General features: G+C 39.9%; 1 protein-coding gene across 2 annotated transcripts in view; it reads right to left on the bottom strand.

The window, feature by feature from the left end:
- Nucleotides 1-21573, bottom strand: part of ARHGEF28 (Rho guanine nucleotide exchange factor 28) — a 304554-nt gene that overhangs the window by 52177 nt on the left and 230804 nt on the right. For both annotated transcript variants that reach the window (XM_027040097.2, XM_015072133.3), the window contains 9 exons: nucleotides 21156-21204; nucleotides 18950-19094; nucleotides 18745-18872; nucleotides 17156-17296; nucleotides 14176-14423; nucleotides 7962-8084; nucleotides 6628-6745; nucleotides 3396-3650; nucleotides 1758-1834 (listed from right to left, as the gene is read on the bottom strand). In XM_027040097.2, the coding sequence (XP_026895898.1) occupies nucleotides 1758-1834; nucleotides 3396-3650; nucleotides 6628-6745; nucleotides 7962-8084; nucleotides 14176-14423; nucleotides 17156-17296; nucleotides 18745-18872; nucleotides 18950-19094; nucleotides 21156-21204 (1284 nt within the window). The remainder of the gene's footprint in view (nucleotides 1-1757; nucleotides 1835-3395; nucleotides 3651-6627; nucleotides 6746-7961; nucleotides 8085-14175; nucleotides 14424-17155; nucleotides 17297-18744; nucleotides 18873-18949; nucleotides 19095-21155; nucleotides 21205-21573) is intronic.

Genomic DNA, 21573 nt, shown 5'->3' with positions numbered 1-21573 from the left:
CGTATGTTGTAACAGCACAGTGCCCTTGACCGCTTACACATAATGCCTTCTCTTATGCTGACATTGACAAGGGCTTGGTTGACCTTTAGGAAAGCCACTATGTGTCAGCCTAGCATCTCCGTGAAACAGCATCGGTATCATCTTACTGTTGTCTGTAGTCAAACACCTTCTACCAAAAGGGGCGAAGGTGTGGCTGCCTTCATTCTGGATTTGGTAGACTTTATTCCTAACATCCCACTTAATGGCAAATGTGGTCTAAAGCTGGCACAGCTAACTCTTCAAGAGGTCGCACAGGAGGGACAAATCCACAGTTCAAGTCCTACTATCAGGTGAGCATCACAACTTGATCTGAATCTATATGCTATGTTGTCCTAGAAAAGAAGAGGGTTATCTTTATGCCGCATCTAAGCTTTGACCTGTCGGCAGGTCATTTGGCCTGTATGGACACTGTTAATATCCTTCGTTAAATAATGGAAATACGACCAAAGACCTTATTTGCTTTCCTTCCTTCAGTGCACGGGGTTAGGTTCTCTTATGATCTGCTTCTCTTTCAGCTCTTTAGTTTTGAACAACTTTTGTTTCTATAAAGGTGTAGAATGAATTTTTCTCTTCTACCATAGTCCTCACCTCCCATAGGACAAGCCAAATGGTTTCACCTTCCCACTTACTTTCTCTCTGTTCAGAGCACCCCAAATAATAGCATAGAGAGGTTGCTACACAAATCAGTAGGTTGTCATGAAATCTGCAATGTATACAGTTCAAATGCATCAGGGCCATGGGGACTTGCTTAAGATCTCTTGCTATTTTCTGCAGTAGCTTTGTGAAACAGTCTCGGACCTTTATACAACTTGGCCTCAGGGTGCCGATGAGAGGAATGTGCCAAACGGGGGGAAGGAGGCTATTGGGCCAAGGTGACAAGCACAGATGGGTAGGTGAGGCACTCCACCAGCCTCTTCCTCCCCCAAATCCACCACTGACTGAGCAGGCAGGCTTCTTTGTTTTCTCTGAACGGCCTAACAGAAACTTCACTAAGCCTTGAATTTGCTAAAACCGGTTAGAACTGATGATATCTACGAGTGGTACCCAAATGTCCTATTAGTCAATGGGTGATAAATATGAACCATTTTAGAGAGCCACCATTACAATGCCCACACCGGTACTGCATCTGGATTCTTTCCTTTAACAGGACCTGATGCTCCTTAATGCTGACAGAGTTAATTGAGGACATCTTTCTTCTTAAAGGGAGTCATTCGGACCACAAGAGGCTGCATAAAAAATGTTATAAAATACTGGTTTTACTTTTGGTCTAACTCTGTGCCAGCAATGAAATTAATATAACACACAATAAAGATTAATGTTGTCTGAATAATCGTGTAATTGGTGGTCATTACAGTAGAAACAATGAAGAAGCTTCTTTAAAGTTTAGATACCACAATGGTGTTCTCTTATTTGGCAGGAGGAACAACATGACAGTTATGAACTGGGATGGCAACGGGTACAGTAGGGACTGACCAATGGAAACAGAACAAGGGTCCAGAAGAAACCCACCGTTCCCAGCATTAACATTTGAGTGGCTGGGAAGGCATGGTGGGAAAGATCTGGAAGAAATGCCAACATAGCCAGATGACAGAGGGTCACCTGAGGGGCTAAGGATAGTGCCTGTCCACCAACCAGCACCAAAGTACTTGAATACTTTTACATTTGTTTAATAAGTGAATCAACCATTTAAAATATGCATCACACGGCCATATACTTACAACAGCTGCAAAGATGTATTTCTGGTCTTTTTCTTGTAAAAAGAGCAGCACATCAGTTAGGAGGAGAGCCAGGATATCTTCAAAGGAAAGATATTACTAGTATTAATGAAGCTAACCACAGTTCAAATGCCTTTATCAAATACTCTTATTTCATGGTTGAAACTTAAATAAACTTATTAAAAATAGACTAACACTTAGTCTAAGTATGGAACTTCTATAAAAATGCCTGTACTATGGTAGCCAAAGATGAACTTTACAGACAACTTAGATTCGCTGTGTTTATGCATGCAGGTCTGTATAACTATAGGTAAAGCTAAATCTCCAGCAAAATGTAATACTGTAGTATTCAGATGGGAAAAAAAATATCCAATAAACAAAAGTTCTAATAGAATGGAGCAAGTGGTTACCTTTAGAAAAAGAAGCTTAACTATAACTGTTGGAGCGCAGTTTCTGCCTTGAATTAGGTGTACAAGTCTGCTGTCTTGCTCCATCTAGACCTGAGCGAGTTTGTGATTTTCTATTTCCACAAATTGTTCACGGGAACTCATCTTCTCTAGCCTACTCAACATCCTAACAGAGTTATCCAATTGCTGATTCAGTGAAATGACCAAGAGCAAAGGACTTGCTGCAACGTGATCTACAGACTGGTTAATGTTTTCGTTTGGTTAATGTTCAAATTGTGGTTAATGTGTGGTTGCAACATTGTGGACCAAAAAATCCCATCTCAGTCGTTAGATGCAAACACCATGAAAACCTGATAATCCTCCCAAGGGTTACCTTTGAGTAACTAGACCCTTTGAATAACCTCTTCCTCTTACTTCTTACCTGAGCAAGTTACTAAGATATACTAAAAACAGGGATAACAGACCAGTGGTTCCTAACCCTGGCTGCACAGCAGACTCACCTGGGAGCATTTAAGCACCCCTACACTTGGACTTCATCCCCAGACCGATAAAATCAGAATCTCTGGGAGAAGACTCGAACATCAGTAATTTTTTCTAAGCTCCCAAGGCGATTCTATCACATGCGGTCAGGGTGGAGCCAGCCTGCATCAGGCAAGACGGTACCTACAGAATCAGACCTTCAGAATCTGAATAAGCAGTTTTAGAGTCTAACTAGATTAATAGGGTCAGATTAATGCCAGTAAATGGCAAACAGAAGCACTGAGGAAGAGTTTGCACCACTGCCAGCATGGGTATTTCTGCATCTTTTTACTCAGTAAGAATGACATTCAGAGCTCATGTTTCCCCTCGATGGCATAGACAGCCCCCAGCTGGCCTGGCGCACAGACGCTAAATGTACAGTCAGACTGCCTCGTTTTCAACACACTGCATGTGCCTGACGACTATTTCCATGCCAGCCATTAGCAGGATTCTCAGTGCCTTTGATTCAAACGTTCCAAACTGCAAATTCATAAAATATTTATGAAGGCTTTTGCCTGGGGCAGCACACGCCCCCCAAAGATTCGTGGCATTTGCCTAGTGAAGTTGACGACCGGATCCCACAGGGATCCTTCCATGTCCCAGGGGGTCTGTATGCATCTGCCACCTCGGGACCACTTTTCCTTTTGAAAACCTGTCCTGTTACATGAGTAACATATGTGAAAGAAGAAAAAGAGGTCTGCTGGAGCCCCAATACCTTTGAAACGACCTGTGGCAGTTTTCCAGTAAACAAGGCCATCATATAACAGAGTCCTTTCTTTACTTATCAGTGCTTGCTTCCTAAACACATGGCCATTTTTGAGCTTTGTGTAGGTTTTGTTTTCGATCTTATTCAAGATCTCAAGCCATTTTTGGTTTTTCTCATACTCGCTGACTTTTAAATCCACAGCGGCAATCATGTCTTTAATTAAGCACAGAGCTTTGCACAAGTCTTTATGTTCTTCACTTCTTTCTGCGTGGGAAAAAGAAAGAACACTATAAAGTTAGCCATTGTGCTGAGGAAGACAGTATTTTTGTGTGTTAAATGCAATTAAAATCATACAAGTGGCAAAAATCACACGATGAAAACACTGGATTAAGTTCAGATGCTTTATTATCAGTCTGTACCCTTCCTCCCAAAAAGAACTGTTAAACGATGTACTTATCAGATGTGCTTAACCTGAAACACTGTAAGATGTCTGAGTTCTAGAGACTGCTACGACCTTCCCTCCCCAAGAACACTGAATGTGTTAGATACTAACCTTGGCTTTCTTTCCACCTTTCCAGACACAGGTAATCAAATAACCCCTTCACCGAATCTCTTACAATTTAACCAGGCTGCAGGCCCAAATTAGAATCCTTTCAAGACAGAGTGATTTGAACAACAGGGTGATTTGAACAGGCCCCAGACTCATTTGCCTTCCTGGATCCCTCCCCCTCCATAAAAAATATTCAATATTATATTTTAGAACTGCATTAGCATCAAGATGCATGTATTAATAAAATATATTTTAACACTTTCAACCTAAAAAAATGGCATAAAAACACTGTGCTTAGTGGGTCCAAGTTAGTAGGTCAGTCACAGTAATCATCGATTCCAGTTGTTATTCTTTGAAACACTGGCCATCTGCTCTTATCTCTAAGTTATCTTATGAAAAAACTCTGGAGGAGTTTCTGGAACAGGATCCTAGGACTCCAGATGAAACTGGATTTAACAATTTTCTTATTTGATGACAAAGAACACCCGGTTACTGAGTGTTTACTGAGGTCAGTAGAACTGAAAGTTTCAGGAGGTCAGAAGGTGCTGGAAGGAGAGAAGGAAAACTGGCTGAGAGCATGAAAGCCTAGAAAGAACAGAAATAAACACACAGAAATAGCAGTCACGTGAGAGGAGAACAAGTCCTCAAACAGTCTAAACATTTCCAGGTTCTAAATGTCCTAGATACACCAAGGGTTTTTTTTTCAGAAAACCAACCAACAGATCCTGACAGGGCTCTTCAACAAGGAAGATTCTTTCTCACTGTCTGAAAGTATCTTCTTTCCTACACTTACCAACCACTAAGCAGCCCCTCCCCCTCAAAATATGCTTCTCTCTAAAGAACCTATTTTATAAACATGAAAGGTGAGTAAAGAAAAGCAAAGTTGGGTTATAAGGTAACATGTAAGGCCAAGAAAAGGCTCAGTCATTTGACCAGGAGGGACAAATTCCTGTCCTGTAATGGCGGGCTACATGAAGTGAAGCAGCATGGGCCTCTCTTGGAGTCTTGTCAGAATGATTCCTTGGGCTTCACCTCAGACCTAACTGAGGCAGAATGTGCACGCAAACAAGATATTCAGGAAAGGACTCTGCCTAATGAAGTGTGAGAAGCACAGCCATAATAGAGCCACATGAACCAACGTTCCCAGAAGCCAGAGAGAGGATGGGCCACTGGGGGGTCTGACCTAAGGAAGCAGTGTCCATTCAGTCACTATGACGGCTATACCTGAAAAGCCGTAAGTCACACTCATCATTTCTGACACACAGTAGGTAATGACTGTTAATCACTCTACCAGGACCTTGGCACGGGGCGATTCTTGGAGTAGTGATAGCTGACCTAACACAATCTGACAGATTTTAGTGTCTGACATACCGTATTAAAACTTTACACTTTATACGAACATCATACCAATGGAAAGCATCAGGTGTGTTTTCATTATTTTTGCTGAGAACAACATTTATGAGGCTTTTCTCTTCACACTGTTCTTGTATTTCCCTTTACGTTAAATTACGCGGAGTGGTAAAAATGGGATCAAGGAATAGTTGCCCCCATTCCAGCGTGAACTTAGTCCTTAACATGACCGAAAAAAAGGAAACACTAACTCATGCTTTTCTACTCGCCTAGACTGCTTCCCTCCCCCTGCCCCAAAAGGAAGTTAGACGTTCACATTTTTAGACAGGGTACTTAAGATCTCATTACAGTTTTCATCAGCAACAAGTCCATCAATCATAACTAAAGTAATAAAAACAGCTTCCACTCTGTTTACACCAGGCTCTGCACTGGGCATTTTATGCAACCATCTCATTTAACCATCACAACAATTTCCTAAGGATTATAAGTCTCACTTGGTAGTGGAGAAAAACGAGGCTCATTTAACAAACATGCCCAACTAATGACCTGCTAAACCAAGTATATTCAATGGCAATGCAAGTTTACATAATTCCAAACCCCAGTGTTAGTTAACCTACAACGCTACCATCCAAAGAATAATTTACTCAAGACCAATAAGCTAGCTTGAAGAACAGGAATTTTTATGTACTCATCCATTGCTCTGGTATGTTTGTATTTATTGATAACCTATTCTGTACCAGTCACTACACTAGCATTGAAGAAGGTGCTAGAAGGAGAAGAGAAAAGAACCAGATAGACACAATCCTTCTAGATGCCTTAAGGAGCTTATGGCCCAGCCATATACATTATTAGCCTCTTAAAGGATGCCCAGATGTTACCCCCTGGGACATGATGATTTGACAGGGTGGAGAAAAAAAAAAAAAAGCTCCCTCATGAATTGTTCTCATTCTAATAATTCACTGCTTGGAAGGCTTGACATTTGGTGATAGGATCAATGGCATATGGCTCATCAGACTTACTGGTAAGCGAAGAGGAAGATGAGGAAGGAAAGGTATTATGAAGATGTGGATGTAGGGAAACTGAAGAAGGGATAGGCAGAGTTGAAGTATGAAGAATGCTGCGTAGCTCGGGCTGCTTGGAGGAATTCAGAAGATTGCCCAGGCTACATTATAAAAGATAACTTCTCAAAATGGACCCAAAACTCAAGGCTCTACAAGTTTTTCCCTAACAAACAGGTTTCATGAATCACAGGCCACAAGCATTTATATCCTTTGGCAATACCTCAGCAATGTTTAAAATTAATGCAAGAGGCAAATGTTTACCCTGGAACTTATTACTCACCCTTTGTGTACTGCAAAATCCTTTCCACCAGGACAGGGTATTTCGTGATACGCTGAGTGACTAGCAGAATGCATTCTGGGATTCCTCGGCGTCGCGCCAAAAGGTTACTATTTCGAAGCTTAAAAATATATATGTATACGTTTTTATATACACAAACTATTTTCTTTTTGGGTCTGAGTGTAATAAAACCAAGAATCTGCAACTGTATCATTTTATTCAGATACAGTGTAATATGTATGATCATTCATTAAAACTTGATTAATTGCCATTAAATCATATACTTTGTCATTAATTTCAATAACCTAATTCTTCAAGCTTAAGGAGTTTCACGTTACTGTGATGTATTTGTAGTTAATTCCAAAATTAAGCACATGCCAGTAAGTGTTAAGATTTATGAAGAGTAAAAGTTCTGGAAAATATTCACAAGTCAAAGTCACATTTTGAGTGTGAGTTTACAGTTAAATATTTGTTTTTCTAAACAATCATCCTCTACATTGGTTATTATTCATCACGGCACTTATAGTTCCCTCTAATCAGGGCAACTTTTTTCCTAAAAATTTTATACTGTTAAGTTTTCAAGTTCTCAAAACAAATGTGCAGTGGGGCAGGGGAGGGGGGAAAGGGGGAGAATATGGTAGCATGCTTAAAATGGTAGAAAAAAATGCAGAATCCATGGAACTCTAAAGGACAAATTTCTTCAACAAATAAATTGGACACCAAAAAAGTAATAAATAAGGGGATGGGGAACATTCAAATTAAAACAGATTTAAAAGCTACAATTCTGATACACAATATGTCAACTTTAATCAGATTCTCACTTAAGCAATCCAATTTCATGAGATTCTTAGGGAATCTGACCAGCTGTCTGAAGCTATTAAAGAATAATTGTTAACCTATTAGCTGTGATAGTACCATTGTAATTTTTAAAAGATGCATTGTTTAGAGATACATATTACATACATGTGAAATTATATGATGTTCTGGATTTACTTCAAATTAATCCAGTAGGAGTGGGGTGGATACTATATTTTTACTAAGGTTCTTCTGATTTATAACTTGTCAGGACAGGAAATAGCTTCCCAGGATATTACAAAGGTGGTCAGAAGCTTGGAGGACACATTACAAATATAAAATACAAAAGGAAATGTTTTGGGAGAAATATTTCACAAAGACAGAAAAACAGACCTTCCACCTTTGCCACAAACCTATCACTTTCTTCTCTTTCCCCTGAAAAACAGCATCTAGATGTGAAACTTGTTAAGGTCATATAACAAGCAAGCATCAACTACTTCCCACACTGGTTTTCCACTTTGTAATAGCTTTAAAATACTTGCCTTAATAAAATTCTGAAACTTTTTATTTTGTTGGAGTTCTTTAAAGAGGCTAACGGCTTCTTTGTGATGGCTACAGAATTCTCCATATACTTTCTTCATTTTATTTGCATTTTCTTCTGAAAACTGAGAAGAGTAACATTTCAGTGATGGTTTACAAATTTAATTAGTTATAAACACTAAAAAGAACATGCAACTTTCAAGTATTTCAATATATTCTTGGCAAATAAAGAATAAATATGAAATTTCTGAACACAGTCCCTTCTTTTCCCCACTTTTTACATTAAACTAAAACAAAGTTGTCAAGAGGTAAGGGGAAGACACCAACCTACCATGGTTTTATTGTTTTAAACATTTGTTATTTTTATTCTTTTTGAGCTGTTTGTGCAACTTTATCATTTGAACCTATTGTTGGGGTTTTTTTGTTTTGTTTTTTTTTTGTTTTGTTTTGTTTGTTTTTTACTTTTCTAGGCTGAAGAAACGCTATGTGGGGCACCTGGGTCACTCTGTCGGTTAAGGTCCAACTTCAGCTCAGGTCATGATCTCACGGCTCGTGGGTTTGAGCCCCATGTTGGGCTCTGTGCTGACAGCTCAGAACCTGGAGCCTACTCCGGATTCTGTGTCTCCCTCTCTCTCTGCCCCTCCCCTGCTCGTACTTGCTCACTCTCTCTCTTCAAAAATAAACAAATATTTTAAAAATTAAAAAAAAGAAAAGAAAAGCCATGTGGCAATATTTGCCTCAAGAAGGTTTGACCTCTCACAGGTTGACATTGACATAGGCGAACTGATCATGTCCATGGATTCAGTCCTCACTTGGGAATTTGATTTTTGTCAGCACATCACAAATGGGTCCAGAGGCAGGTAAAAGGGAAAGATGAATAATCAGAATGCCAATTTATTAACTGATGGACCAAAGTAGAGATGTGGGCTGGATATTTCAATAAGCTTAATTGGTGGAAACATCTCTAGAGAAAAATCTACATGGTAACCATATTAGAATCATAAGGGAACAAACTGAATTACCTGAATGCCAGTGTTTCAGACTTTGACACATCCAGGATTATAGCAACAGAAACCAGAAAACACCTCACTCCCTAACCCCAGGAAAGCACTTCAAATTTACATCACCATCTCTGATGTCTTCATCTTTCCTTATAGTTTTATCTATGCTTGAGGCCAGTATCTCAAGAGATCTTTAAATTAACTACAATTGCTCAAAATAAATAAATAAATAAATAAATAAATAAATAAATAAATAAATAAAACTTAAGTACAAATCTAACAAGATACATACAGGCCTCATATGCTGAAAACTATACAGTGCTAGTAAAAAAAAAAAAATCAAAGAAGATGTAAATCAATGGAGGGAGAGAGATACCATATTCATAGACTGGGAGCCTCAAGATAGTAAAGACATCATTTTTCCCAAATTGATATACAAGTTTAATGCAATCCTCGTTAGAATCCCAGCAAGTTTTTAAATACATACAGGATTATTCTAGAATTTATAGAAAAAAATAGAATAGCTAAAAACAATTTGGAAAAAGAATTAAGTAGAAGGACTCAGTCCACCCAATTTCAAGATTGATTATATAGCTACAAGAATTAAGACTATGTGAAATAATGGACACATAGATCAGTGGAACAGAACAGGAACCCAAAATGCCCAATGGAATTTTGACAGGGGAGCAAAGGCAATTCAATGAAGGAAGGATGGCTCTTCTAACAAAGGGGGAAAAGCATTGGGGGAAATGGACATCCAGAGACTAAAAACAAGAAGTGAATCTTGACCTGTGTCTCATATTCTAAACAAAAATTAACTCAAAATGGACTACAGACTTAAATGTAAAACATAAAACTGTAAAACTTTTAGAAAAAAAATGGGAGAAAATCTTTTGAGATCTCAGTCTAGACAAAAAGTTCTTAGATTTGACACCAAAAGCATGACCCTTACAAGGAAAAACCGAAATAACGGACTTCATCAAACTCAGAAAATGAGAAAATAAGTTACAGACTTCATGTCTGCAAATCACATACCTGACAGATGACTAGCACCTAGACTACATAAAGAAACTGCAATATTCAATAGTAAGAAAACAAACAATCCCATTAGAAAACGGGCAAAAGACAAGAGCTAACCTTTCATCAAAGAGGATATACACAGGGCAGATAAGGACATGAAAGATGTTTAACATCATCAGCTATGGGGGAATTATAACTTAAACCATGATGACTTATCATTACATATCTTTCAGGATAGGTAAAATTAAAAAAAATAGTAACACCACCAAGTACTAGTGAGAATGCAGAAAAACTGGATTATTGTACATTGTTTACAGGGATGTACAATAATACAATCACTCTGGAAAACAGTTGGCAGTTTCTTACAAAATTAAGCATGCAACCACCCTGCAAGTCATGAATTGGGACCCCAGACATTTATCCCAGAGAACTGAAAAACTTAAGTTTACACACAAATCTGTACATGAATGTTTAAAACAGCTTTACTTCTGGGGCACCTGGGTGGCTCAGACAGGTAAGCGTCCAACTCTTGATTTCGGCTCAGGTCAAGATCTCACAGTTCACGAGTTTGAGCCCCGCATCGGGCTCTGCCCTGAGAGCTCAGGGCCTGCTTGGGATTCTCTCTCACCTCTGTGACACTCCCCTGCTCACAGTTGCTCTTTCTCTCTCTCAAAATAAATAAACATTAAAATTTTTTTTAAAAAAAACCAGCTTTACTTCTAATAGCCAAGGACTAGAAATAGCCAGATGTCCTTCTACAAGTGAGTGATTAAACACACGTGGTATTTCCATACCACAGACTACTACTCAACAATAAAAAGGAATGAACCACTGAACTATCCAACCACCTAGATGATTCTTTTTTAATTGGCTGAAAGAAGCCAATCCAAGGGAGATTACATAGTACATATGTAATTTATATGTAACACACATGTAATTTATCTAACATTACTGAAATGACAAAATTACAGAAATAGAGATTAGTTGTTGCCAGCAATTAAGGAGGTGGGAGAGGGAGGGAAGTAGGTGTGGCTATAAAGTAGCCAGACAAGCAAGTACTTGTGATGATGGAAATGGTCTGTGACTTGACTGAATCATTGTCAGTATCCTGATTACGATACTATAATTTTGCAAGATGTTAGCATCGGGGAAAAATAATAATTTAAAAAATTAAATATTTTGATTTTTTTTAAAATTGTTTGCATGTTTATTTATGCAAATAAATAAACTCCCCAGAGAGAGGGAGACACAGAATCCGAAGCAGGCTCCAGGCTCTGAGCTGGCAGCACAGAGCTCAATGTGGGGCCTCCAACTCACAAATCATGAGATCATGACCTGAGCTAAGCCAGATGCTTAACCAACTGAAAGAGCCACATAGGCACCCCCAAAATTAAAAAAATTTAAATGCCAAATCCCAGGTCCCACCCCAAACCTATCAAAACAAAACCACTAGGGTGTTGGAACACAGAAGTCTTCATTTTTAACAGGCTTCAGGAGATTCTTATGTACCTGAAGTTGGCAAACTATGGCTTGATATCAATCATGTTCCTCATACTCATCATTTCGAACCAACACCAACATTTCCACTGACTCAATTAGCATCACATTCCAGTCTCGCCTCCTGAATAAGGTTCTCCATGGCTAAAAAGTGAGGGATTCCTTTGAAGTCTTCTCTCCTACATCCCTTAAACAGCTAATGCTTCCTTGGTTCCCACACCCGCATCCCTTGTCTGAGGATGTAGCTAATGTGCTCCCTCGGGAAACAACTTTTTACGGTACTGGGAGGAGACCCCTTGCCACCCCCGCTATGCATGCCAACAACAGAAATGCCAAAGGAGGCTTAAAACCCTTTTCTCTGAATAACCAAGAATCTCTCCCCGAAGGAGAAGGGTGCACTTCATCCAAAAGCAGCACACCAGGCTCATCCTATGTGACAGCCAACTTCTCAAACCTCGTTCTCAATGTCAGTCCTGCTTATACACACGATTAAATAAAAACAGAATGGGTAGAGATATAAAACATGGTAAATACAAACATAAGAACAAAAGTGTTCTAAATGAGAATTTATTTTTTTTTAAATTTTTTTTTAACGTTTATTTACCTTTGAGACAGAGAGAGACAGAGCATGAACGGGGGAGGGGCAGAGAGAGAGGGAGACACAGAACCGGAAGCAGGCTCCAGGCTCTGAGCCATCAGCCCAGAGCCTGATGCGGGGCTCGAACTCACAGACTGCGAGATCGTGACCTGAGATGAAGTCGGTGCTTAACCGACTGAGCCACCCAGGTGCCCCTAAATGAGAATTTAAAAATACAGCATTTCTATCAAGAAAAGAGATGTAAATAATTTCAAATGACAAAAAAAAAAAAAAAAAAAAATCTTGTGCTTCAGTTTTGAACGCACTCAAATTGAAGTTCACAGACACATTTGTACATTTTTACTCAAATTGTCTTACAAAGGACTTTACAGTCTCTTGGCATTATATGTTTCAGATGAATTATGAGGCAGGTCTATGACTTTATAGATGATCTGCAAAGCAGATTACTCTTTGATTAAAAACTTGTAGGGGGCGCATGGGTGGCTCAGTTGGTTAAGTGTCTGACTTGGTTTTGGCTCAGTTCATGATGTCACGGTTTCCTGAGTTCCAGCCCTACATGTGCCTCTGTGCTAACAGTATAGAGCCTGCTTGGGATTCTCTCTCTCCCTCTCTCTCTCTGCCCCTCCCCCAATCGTGGTGTCTCTGTCTCTCTCAAAAATAAACAACCATAAATTTAAAAAATAAAATAAAATAAAATAAAATAAAATAAAATAAAATAAAATAAAATAAAAACTGGTTACTGATGTGGCTTTTTACATCCTTAGACATGGAGAAGCAGTTACTGCACAATTAAGTGGGGTTTTGTTTTGTGCCTCAAAAGTATCTGTATTTAAGTACATTTACATCAATGACCTTAACTCCCCCATTTTTAGTAAATGAACCAACAGCTGAACTCTGTTATTGTGGGCTACAGGGTAAAATGGTTTCAAAATCAGTCTTTTGGAGAAGATGACATTGTGGAATTTATCTAGAGAAAGTCAAATGAAGGTAAGAAAGGATGCATCTCCATGCCTTTCCCCAAGCTCTATAAGGGACCGCAAAACGTGGCACTCAAGTGAATTTCTGGCATTTTGTTCCTAAGGGATCCATTCATTCAATAACATTCATGGTACCAAGCACTGTTCTAGGTGCTGAAATACAGTAGTCATCAAATTGATAAGAATCCCTGCTTTACTGGGACCTAAAACCGAGTGATGATAAAAAGCTTCTGCAGATGTCACTATGGAGGCCTCGAGAAATCATATCCCTAATTCATTGTTAAAAGAGCAGATTGTGATTTAAATCCCAGTTATGCTACTTAGGAGATGTGTGAACTTGACTAAGTTATTACTTTCCCCATGAGTCAGTTTCTGTATTTGTACAATGGGGAAGATAAGATTTACCTTATAGAGGTGTGCAGGTAAAGGAGGTAATTTACATGGAGGTACCCTCAAAGGGCTTGCCCGATTGTGATCACGGAGGGTATGCTACTTAACTTCTCTATTAGCAGGTTTTTTTCATAGAAAAGCCCTTTCAAAGAGACCAGAAGCCCAAAAGGAATTATCAGTTTTGGTTTTCTTATCTATTAAGTAGAGTCACACAAACCATTCTCATGATGCTTCAACCATCTGGAGCACCTAAAACTGTCTCCTTTTGGTGAGATTTGCTGTCTTGTCCCCCCAGGCGTGAACACCAAGGCTTTAATGATAACAGATCTTCCTCACTCTTCCTAAGAAGAGCCAGCATCTGTCTTGCAGATACTGCCATGACCATCACAGGCTTGGGGGGGTGGGGGGGGGGGTGGGGAACGTGTTATCATAGATCAAAAAGTCCAAGCAGAATTTTCCTAATAGACTTATTTATGGCTGTGACTCCTGGTGGAGACAGTGACAAGGATGATTCTACCAGGTTTGGAGACACACACAAGTCAGTCCCTGGCTGTCAAAGCTCTTAGCTATCAGGCGCACAAAGGCATATCCAACAGAAGAAAACCAAGCAATCCCATCTGCCAATAATGGTTTAAAAAAAAAATCAATTCCAGTTCTTCATAGGCTTTCACATTGTGGAAAGTCTGCAAACCTCCAGGTGTTTGACGTTAGGGCCTTTAAAAACCTCTCTCACCTGTTGTACCAGAATATCTCCAATGCGATTGATGATGAAATTTCTGTCATCACCAGCACAGGACTCCTGCCTTCGCTCCTTCATACTAGAAAAGAAATGCCTGTGGATTTCAAGTAACTCATCTAAGCAAGGAAAGATTTTATCCACGGTGCTGTGATCAAGCTGGAGCTCCTCCTTCATCCCTTTCCTGAAGATCTCGGACATGATGAGCAGGGTCTGGATGTGATGCATCTCTGTTTGCATCAGCTCTGAAACACATGCGCAGACACAAGCTTTAATGAGCAAGTACTCCACCCACTGACATTAGTGGCTAAACACTAAACGTTATACAAATTAAACAAAACCAAAAAACAAAAAAAGAGGTGATGTTTTGGAACAATGATATTCCTCCACCATAAAAGTCAGCATTGACTCAACAATTAATGCAAGCTCGAAATACTAAACCATTTTCTTTTTTCCAGATATGTGAAAATGATACACATAAGTGAAGTCCCATACATAAGAACCCCGTTCATCTAAAACTGAGACATAATTAGCTAGCAAAATGTAATGAACTAGGCACCTTTAGCTAGGAACCAGGTCTTCCATTCCCCTAAACGCTCTATGAAAATATAACTTAGTTTGCCTGGTTTTTTTCTTTCTTTCCTTTTTGGCTTTTTGGTTTTTGCATTGAGTAGCAGCACTTCATTAAATTAAACTGAATTGAAATAATAAGGCTCCTTAATGCATAAAACAGTCGTTGGATCTGTTGCCAAAATTCCACTTTCTCCAGGAGAAAAAAAAAAAGCGTGATGATCAAGGAAGAGAAACCATGGAGAAAATGAAAAGACAGCCCTGAGAATGAGAGAATGTCACATGCTATCTCAAGGCCTCCATGGTTGCTGTTCCAACCACCTGGTATGTTTTCTCCCCAGATCTAACTCCTTCCCCAAGTCCCCCAGCTCTCTTGAAGTATTACTGGTCTCTCAAATCTCCCTGTAGACCCCAACATTTAATACCCATGTCCCTGTGTTCAATATGGCCCACTACTCTGTTTTCTTCTCAGCACTTACCACACACACTCTATTGAGTATTTTACAGATTTTCTGTCCTACACTGTAGTGTCTCCCCCCAACAAGTTCACACGAGAAGAAAATCTGTACATTTTGTTCACGGCTATTTCCCTGGTTTCTAGACTTAATGCCTGGCATACAAGAGGGGCTAATACTGGTGCTAATACTCCCAAGGGCAGGCCTAGGGAGACAGATCAGACTTTTTATGTTGGAGGAGCCCATAGACAGAAACTAGGGGGGGAGGAATTTCAGATCTTAGCACAGATGAACAGAATTAAAAGGCAATGTCTACGGAAAGAGAGAACTTCTACCAAGTGGAGATGTTCAAGAAAAATGTGTATGATCAGGTTGCACGGCTATGGCAATGATGATGTAAATACCACAAGGAACATGGAAACAATGACCTTGATTTTCACACAGCAATTTTTAATAAAGTGTGCCTGCCAATGACACTATTAAGCTTCTAAGGAAACAGCAGTATTGGGATTTCCAGTAAACGGACTGAAAAAAAAAAAAAAAAGGCAATGCAAGAAAAATATCTCAAAAGGGACTTGCGTCCAGAGATGAAAAAGATCTATTACAACTCAAGAGTAAAAAGACAAACAAAAAACAAAAAGCCCACTTCAATATGTGCGAAAGATTTGAAAAGCTATTTCTCCAAAGATATAGACAGATGACCAATAAGCACATGGAAAGATGTTTGACCTGATTAGCCAGCAGGAACATGCACATCAAAACCAAAATGGGACACCACGTGACACACACTAGGCAAACTGTGATAAAAAGGGTGGGCGATAACGAAGAGTTAGTAAGGATGTGGGGAAAGCAAAATCCTCAGTACCTCACTGGCAGGCATGCCAAACGGTGCAGCTGCTTTGGAAAACAGTCTGGCAGTTCGTCTTAAGGTTAAACGTAAAGTTACTACATGATCCAAAAAGTGCAAACGGCCCAAAAGGACCCTCAACTGCTAAAATGACCTTTGACTGATAATAAAAAAAAATGCAGTATATTTACAATGAAATAACATACAGCCATAAAAAGGAATGAAGTATTGATAAACAGTAAGGATGAACCTCAAAAACAATACACTAAGCGAAAGAAACCCATCTGCCCTACATGAAAGTATGTGAAAATTTCCAGTGGTTCTTAAAAGAGAAGTAAAGTCGTATAGGCCACATTTAAGTAAATTTTAAAAGGTCTGAGACATAAAATTTGCTTTGTACCAGGTACATACGATGCCTCAGGGTAAGCCTCACAACAGTTAGACCTGAATATCATTATCCTCATTTAAAAAGCAAATTTTTTTGATGTTTATTTATTTTGGGGAGAGACAGAGAGAGAGACAGAGCTTGAGCATGGGCAGGGTGGAGAGAGAAGGAGACACAGAATCTGAAACAGGCTCCAGTCTCTGAGCTGTCAGCACAGAGCCCGACGCGGGGCTTGAACTCACAAACTGTGAGATCATGACCTGAGCCAAAGTCAGATGCCTAACCAACTGAGCCACCCAGACGCCCCATTGTTATCCCCATTTTAAAGACAGAGAAACTGGGGCGCCTGGGTGGCTCAGTCGGTTAAGCGTCCAACTTCGGCTCAGGTCATGATCTCGCAGTCCGTGGGTTTGAGCCCCGCGTCAGGCTCTGTGCTGACAGCTCAGAGCCTGGAGCCTGTTTCAGATTCTGTGTCTTCCTCTTTCTCTGACCTTCCCCTGTTCATCCTCTCTGTCTCAAAAATAAATGTCAAAAAAAAATTTTTTTTTAAATAAAGACAGAGAAACTAAGATCCAGGCAAGTTAAATCATCTGTCTGAGACCAAGTAGATAAAAAGAGAGAGAACAAGGATTTGAACCCCGGTCCGGAGGACTGCAAATTTCATGCTCTTTCCCCTATACCACAATGCATCAGCCCCAAGAGCATATTTTAAATGCTTACCAAAAATGACATCCTGTCTTTTGATGACATCCTTCCCCTGCTTACTGCAAAACGAGGGATCCACCACCAGGCTCCAAGATTCTGCCTCCAGCTCCTGGGCATCACTGCTGAGGTCACTCCACAGAGAAGAATCCACGACATCTAGGATGTAGGTAGAACAGAGAAGCCAGAAGTGGAGTCACACACAAAACACACAGGAAATAAACCTACTGTCAACACAGAAACAACTAAGCCAAAATACTGTTGATGTGGAGAAAAAACCCCTGAAAACCAAACTGGTGAAAGGGTCCAAGTCAAGGCAGCTCTCATGAAAGCAAAGAATCATTAAAACAGTGATGGTTTATGTGTGCAGGGGGGGGAAAAAATAAGACATTTAAAGATTCTTTTCTTTGTTTGGGCGTGCTGTACTATAGTTTTATTTTTGGTAACCTTTTGAGTCCATAAAATGATTACAGAATCTTGAACACACAATTTCTTTTGCCCCAGGGAACTCTGTACTGTTTACTCATATCTGAATGTGGTCTTTGCTCTTGATGTGGCTTGCTGTCCTTAATATAAACATGAAAGCAGGGTACATGGGCTCAAGTCCTATGAGTACAGTTTTTTTTTTTTTTTTGGTTTTTTTTTTGCAGAGCTTGACATCACACACACACACACACACACACACACACACACACACACACACACCTTCTAGGAAAACTAAATCCTACATGCCCAAACAGCATTCCTTAGACAGAGTCCAGCTCAGTCGAGATGAGACAACAATGGATTTAAAGATCCAAGTTCAAAATAAAAGCAAAAGATACCCTGGGCAGTGTCCACTCCTTTCTCTTGTCACTGCTCTCCTTTCCTTGGGTCCTCCTTCACTGATTGATATAGCTTGGATACAACATGCAGTTCACCAGAATAAATCCTATCTTACAAAATATGCTTTAAAACATGCTTTTATTCCTCTAGAAGTAGAGGGTAACAGATAGTGGTAAGTATCTCAGAAATCTAGGTGAGTACCCTCTTAACTGAGTGTGTGTGTGTGTGTGTGTGTGTGTGTGTATAAATTTTTATTTATTTTTGAGAGAGAGAGAGAGAGAGAGAGCGAGCGAGCATGAGCAGGGGAGAGGCAGAGAGAGAGAGAGAGAGAGAGACAGACAGAATCAAAAGGAGGCTCCAGGCTGTGAACACAGAGCCTGACGGCGGGCTCGAATTCACAAACTGAGATCATGACCTAAGCCCAAGTCGGACGCGTAACGGACTGAGCCACCCAGGCACCCCATAACTAAGTATATATTTTTAATGTATGATCCTGATTCTAATTCATCAGTAGTTCTAGAGCTTTTTAAACAACAAGCACAGAATGTATTTCATTCTCTTATCTTTATGACATGTCTATTCAATACATCATTTATACTCAGTCACTACGTGGGAGTATGCACTATGGTTAAATTTTCCTTCTTTTATCAAAAGAACCTATACCAAAAAGACACCATGAAACAGAATTCTTTTTTAAGAAAAAAGAGTGTTTCAATTTTACATCCTTCAGAAAATATTCCACTTGGCAATTCACCACAGAAACAAACGTGTCTTCTCCTCACCTTCCATTAAAAAGGACTCCGTGGAAGGAGAAGAGCCCATAGACTGTAAAAGCTCATCGGAATGAGACCTGCTTCTCCAGTTGTTCCCGTCACTCTCAGACTCCAAGGAGAGCCCTGACCTTCTGAAGCTGGAGGAGAGAGAGAGAAGAGTCAGCTCCAATGGTGGCTCTGAGATATTAAGATGAGAAATCACATTAAGCCTTACCTTTCCAAGGTAGTGCCTGGAACACTTCTGGACAATGGATGGACCTGCACTGAAGTTTCTTTTCTCCCAGTGGGCAATCCAATAGGCATGGAGGAAGAAGGGTGCAAGGAGAGACCAGGGTGCGGGATGTCTCGGAATGAAGAATCTAGAAATCAAAATGAGCGCTTCACGTGGTTTTCACAGAGGGCAGTAATTACCAGCAGTCATGTAAAAAGCCAAGAAGCGAAACACTCGAATGGCTGCTTCTAATACATCACATGCCCAGCCTTGAAACCAGTCTTCTTGCCACATCCTGACACCTGCTTCAAATGTCCCTTCCATTTCACACCCTCCTGACACCCATGTGGCAGACCTGCTTTAGCATATCCACTTGGAGACTGGGCGGCTGGGATTACACAAACAAGAAAATGGAATGGGGAAACACTGAGACAGCTTTCCCATAAACCACTGCTTGTACTCCTTAGAGCCAGCTTTAAATAGATCCAAGGTGTTATTAGCACTATTAGAATGTATATTGTATGTATAAACAGTCATACACACACATGGCATGTCAGTGGATTGGAATGATGCTGGGGAGTCTATTCTTTATGGGTGATAACTTCAGGCAAATGAAACCTCCAAGTCAAGCTGAGCTCTTCTCTGTCACGTACTGAATGAAAACCAAAGGGTGCTTCAATGCCTTTCTCGTCAATTCTAAATTGTGACAGGCATATATGGTTTTACATTTGATGTGTACCATACGTGACCTCGGAAAACATTTCAGTCTTAACAGTTTCAGAGATATAGCAAGCACCTTCTCAAGTAAAGGAGAATGAATACTTATATAGAGCCCTGGAATATCATGAAGGATTTTATACATGTGTGATTTGGTTTTATCTTCATGGCTTCCAAGTACAGAGATGGAATTTTTATCAGTTATAAGATGCTTTATATCTTCTTTTTAAATTTTTTTTCATGCTTATTTATCTTTGAGAGAGACAGAGAGAGAGTGAGCAAGTGTGGGGGAGGGGCAGAGAGAGAGGGAGACACAGAATCCGAAGCAGGCTCCAGGCTTTGAGCTGTCAGCACAGAGCCCGATGCAGGGCTCGAACCCATAAACTATGAGATCATGACCTGAGCCAAAGTCAGATGTTCAACTGACTGAGCCACCCAGGCGCCCCAAGATGCTTTATATTTTCATGCTCAACCTTATGAAATTGAGAAGAGCCTCACAACTACAATCAAAGGGACTTCTGCCAAAGCAGAGGGTAAGTGATGTCACAGCTGTTACCGTCTGCACAAGCGGCATCTATGTAACATCACATCCAATCTCATGTCATCATAAGTCTGCATATTTTATTGTCCCCTGATTCAGGTGATTGTGGAAACACTGGTCACACTGTTGGAGCATTAAAATGAAAAGTGACCCCAAACTTAAAAATGCCTGTCATATGGAAAGCAGTGCAGTATTTGAGGCAGAACAAATTCCAAAATCTGTCACAATAGATGAAAGGATTTTCCAATTTAGGAGATTATGGTCCCTGGTTCTTGCGTGCAATATAAACTACTTTCAGAGGCTGCTGATTACTTCCAAAAGAAATTGTTTAAAGTTAAGCAATAAATTTAAGCAATTCAAGGAAAAAACATAAGCACCAAGACTAGCCCTATGCGAGGAAAATGCCAGCATGCCTTGAAATTTCAGTCATGCTAAAGGAGCTGATAAGATCCCAGCCTCAAGCCCAACTAATAAAGCAGGACCAGGTCACTAGAATAATGGACATCAGGGACTATAGACTCCCAACTTGAGGATTCTATCCCTCACCTTGATTCTGAAGAAGTATGTGATAGGTATTTGTAGATGTAAATGGGGGTTACTGCTAGGAAAACAAAGTTATGTACATCTAATGTCATATCTCTCTTTTCCCCCGAAGGTTGTTATTAAATCAATAGCACATATTACACTACATCATATCTTATAACTGAGACAATATCCTAATAGGTCCCCCCATATAGTCCTCCTTAAAATATCATGTAGTACACAGAGAACAAAGGTTATTAGGCTGGCATGGAAGTTTATACTGTTCTTGACCTCCTTGTAACTAAATATTACACTAACCATGTGTTAGGAAGGAAGAAGTAATTGGGCAAAGGAAGTAACAAAGGAGCAGGTATTTTACACTGGAATAAAGTATGATATGTATGCAATTGTCATTTCTATGTCACTTACTTCCAAGGGTGGTCTGCAGCTTGTTCTTGTTATGTTTCTCTTGGAATTTCTAATAAAGAACATTGGAAACATGGAAAATAAGATTAAATTCCATTTGACTACAAGAATGTCCACCCAGTTATACAGGATTCTTATCTGTATCATTTCAAACCAAGAATTCAAAGCAAAAGACACTAAAAGCAACAAAGAAACAAGTTATAATGATGAGATGTGCAATGATGAGTTGTAATGAGGGCGTACCTCATGAACACATCTCATGAATATCCCAGCTTTATTTAACATCTATGGCAACTAGAAATGTCCAACATGTGCGTCCAGCCTGAGGCTGAGAGAGGAATTCCTGTCGGTGCTGCCTTTCTCCACTTGCTCTTCCTACTCTTGGCTACTCTTCCTGTCTACAGGACACAACACCCCTGGC

This window comes from Acinonyx jubatus, chromosome A1, assembly GCF_027475565.1.
Source record: "Acinonyx jubatus isolate Ajub_Pintada_27869175 chromosome A1, VMU_Ajub_asm_v1.0, whole genome shotgun sequence".
NCBI lineage: Eukaryota > Metazoa > Chordata > Mammalia > Carnivora > Felidae > Acinonyx > Acinonyx jubatus.
This window is presented reverse-complemented; position numbering and strand designations above follow the sequence as displayed.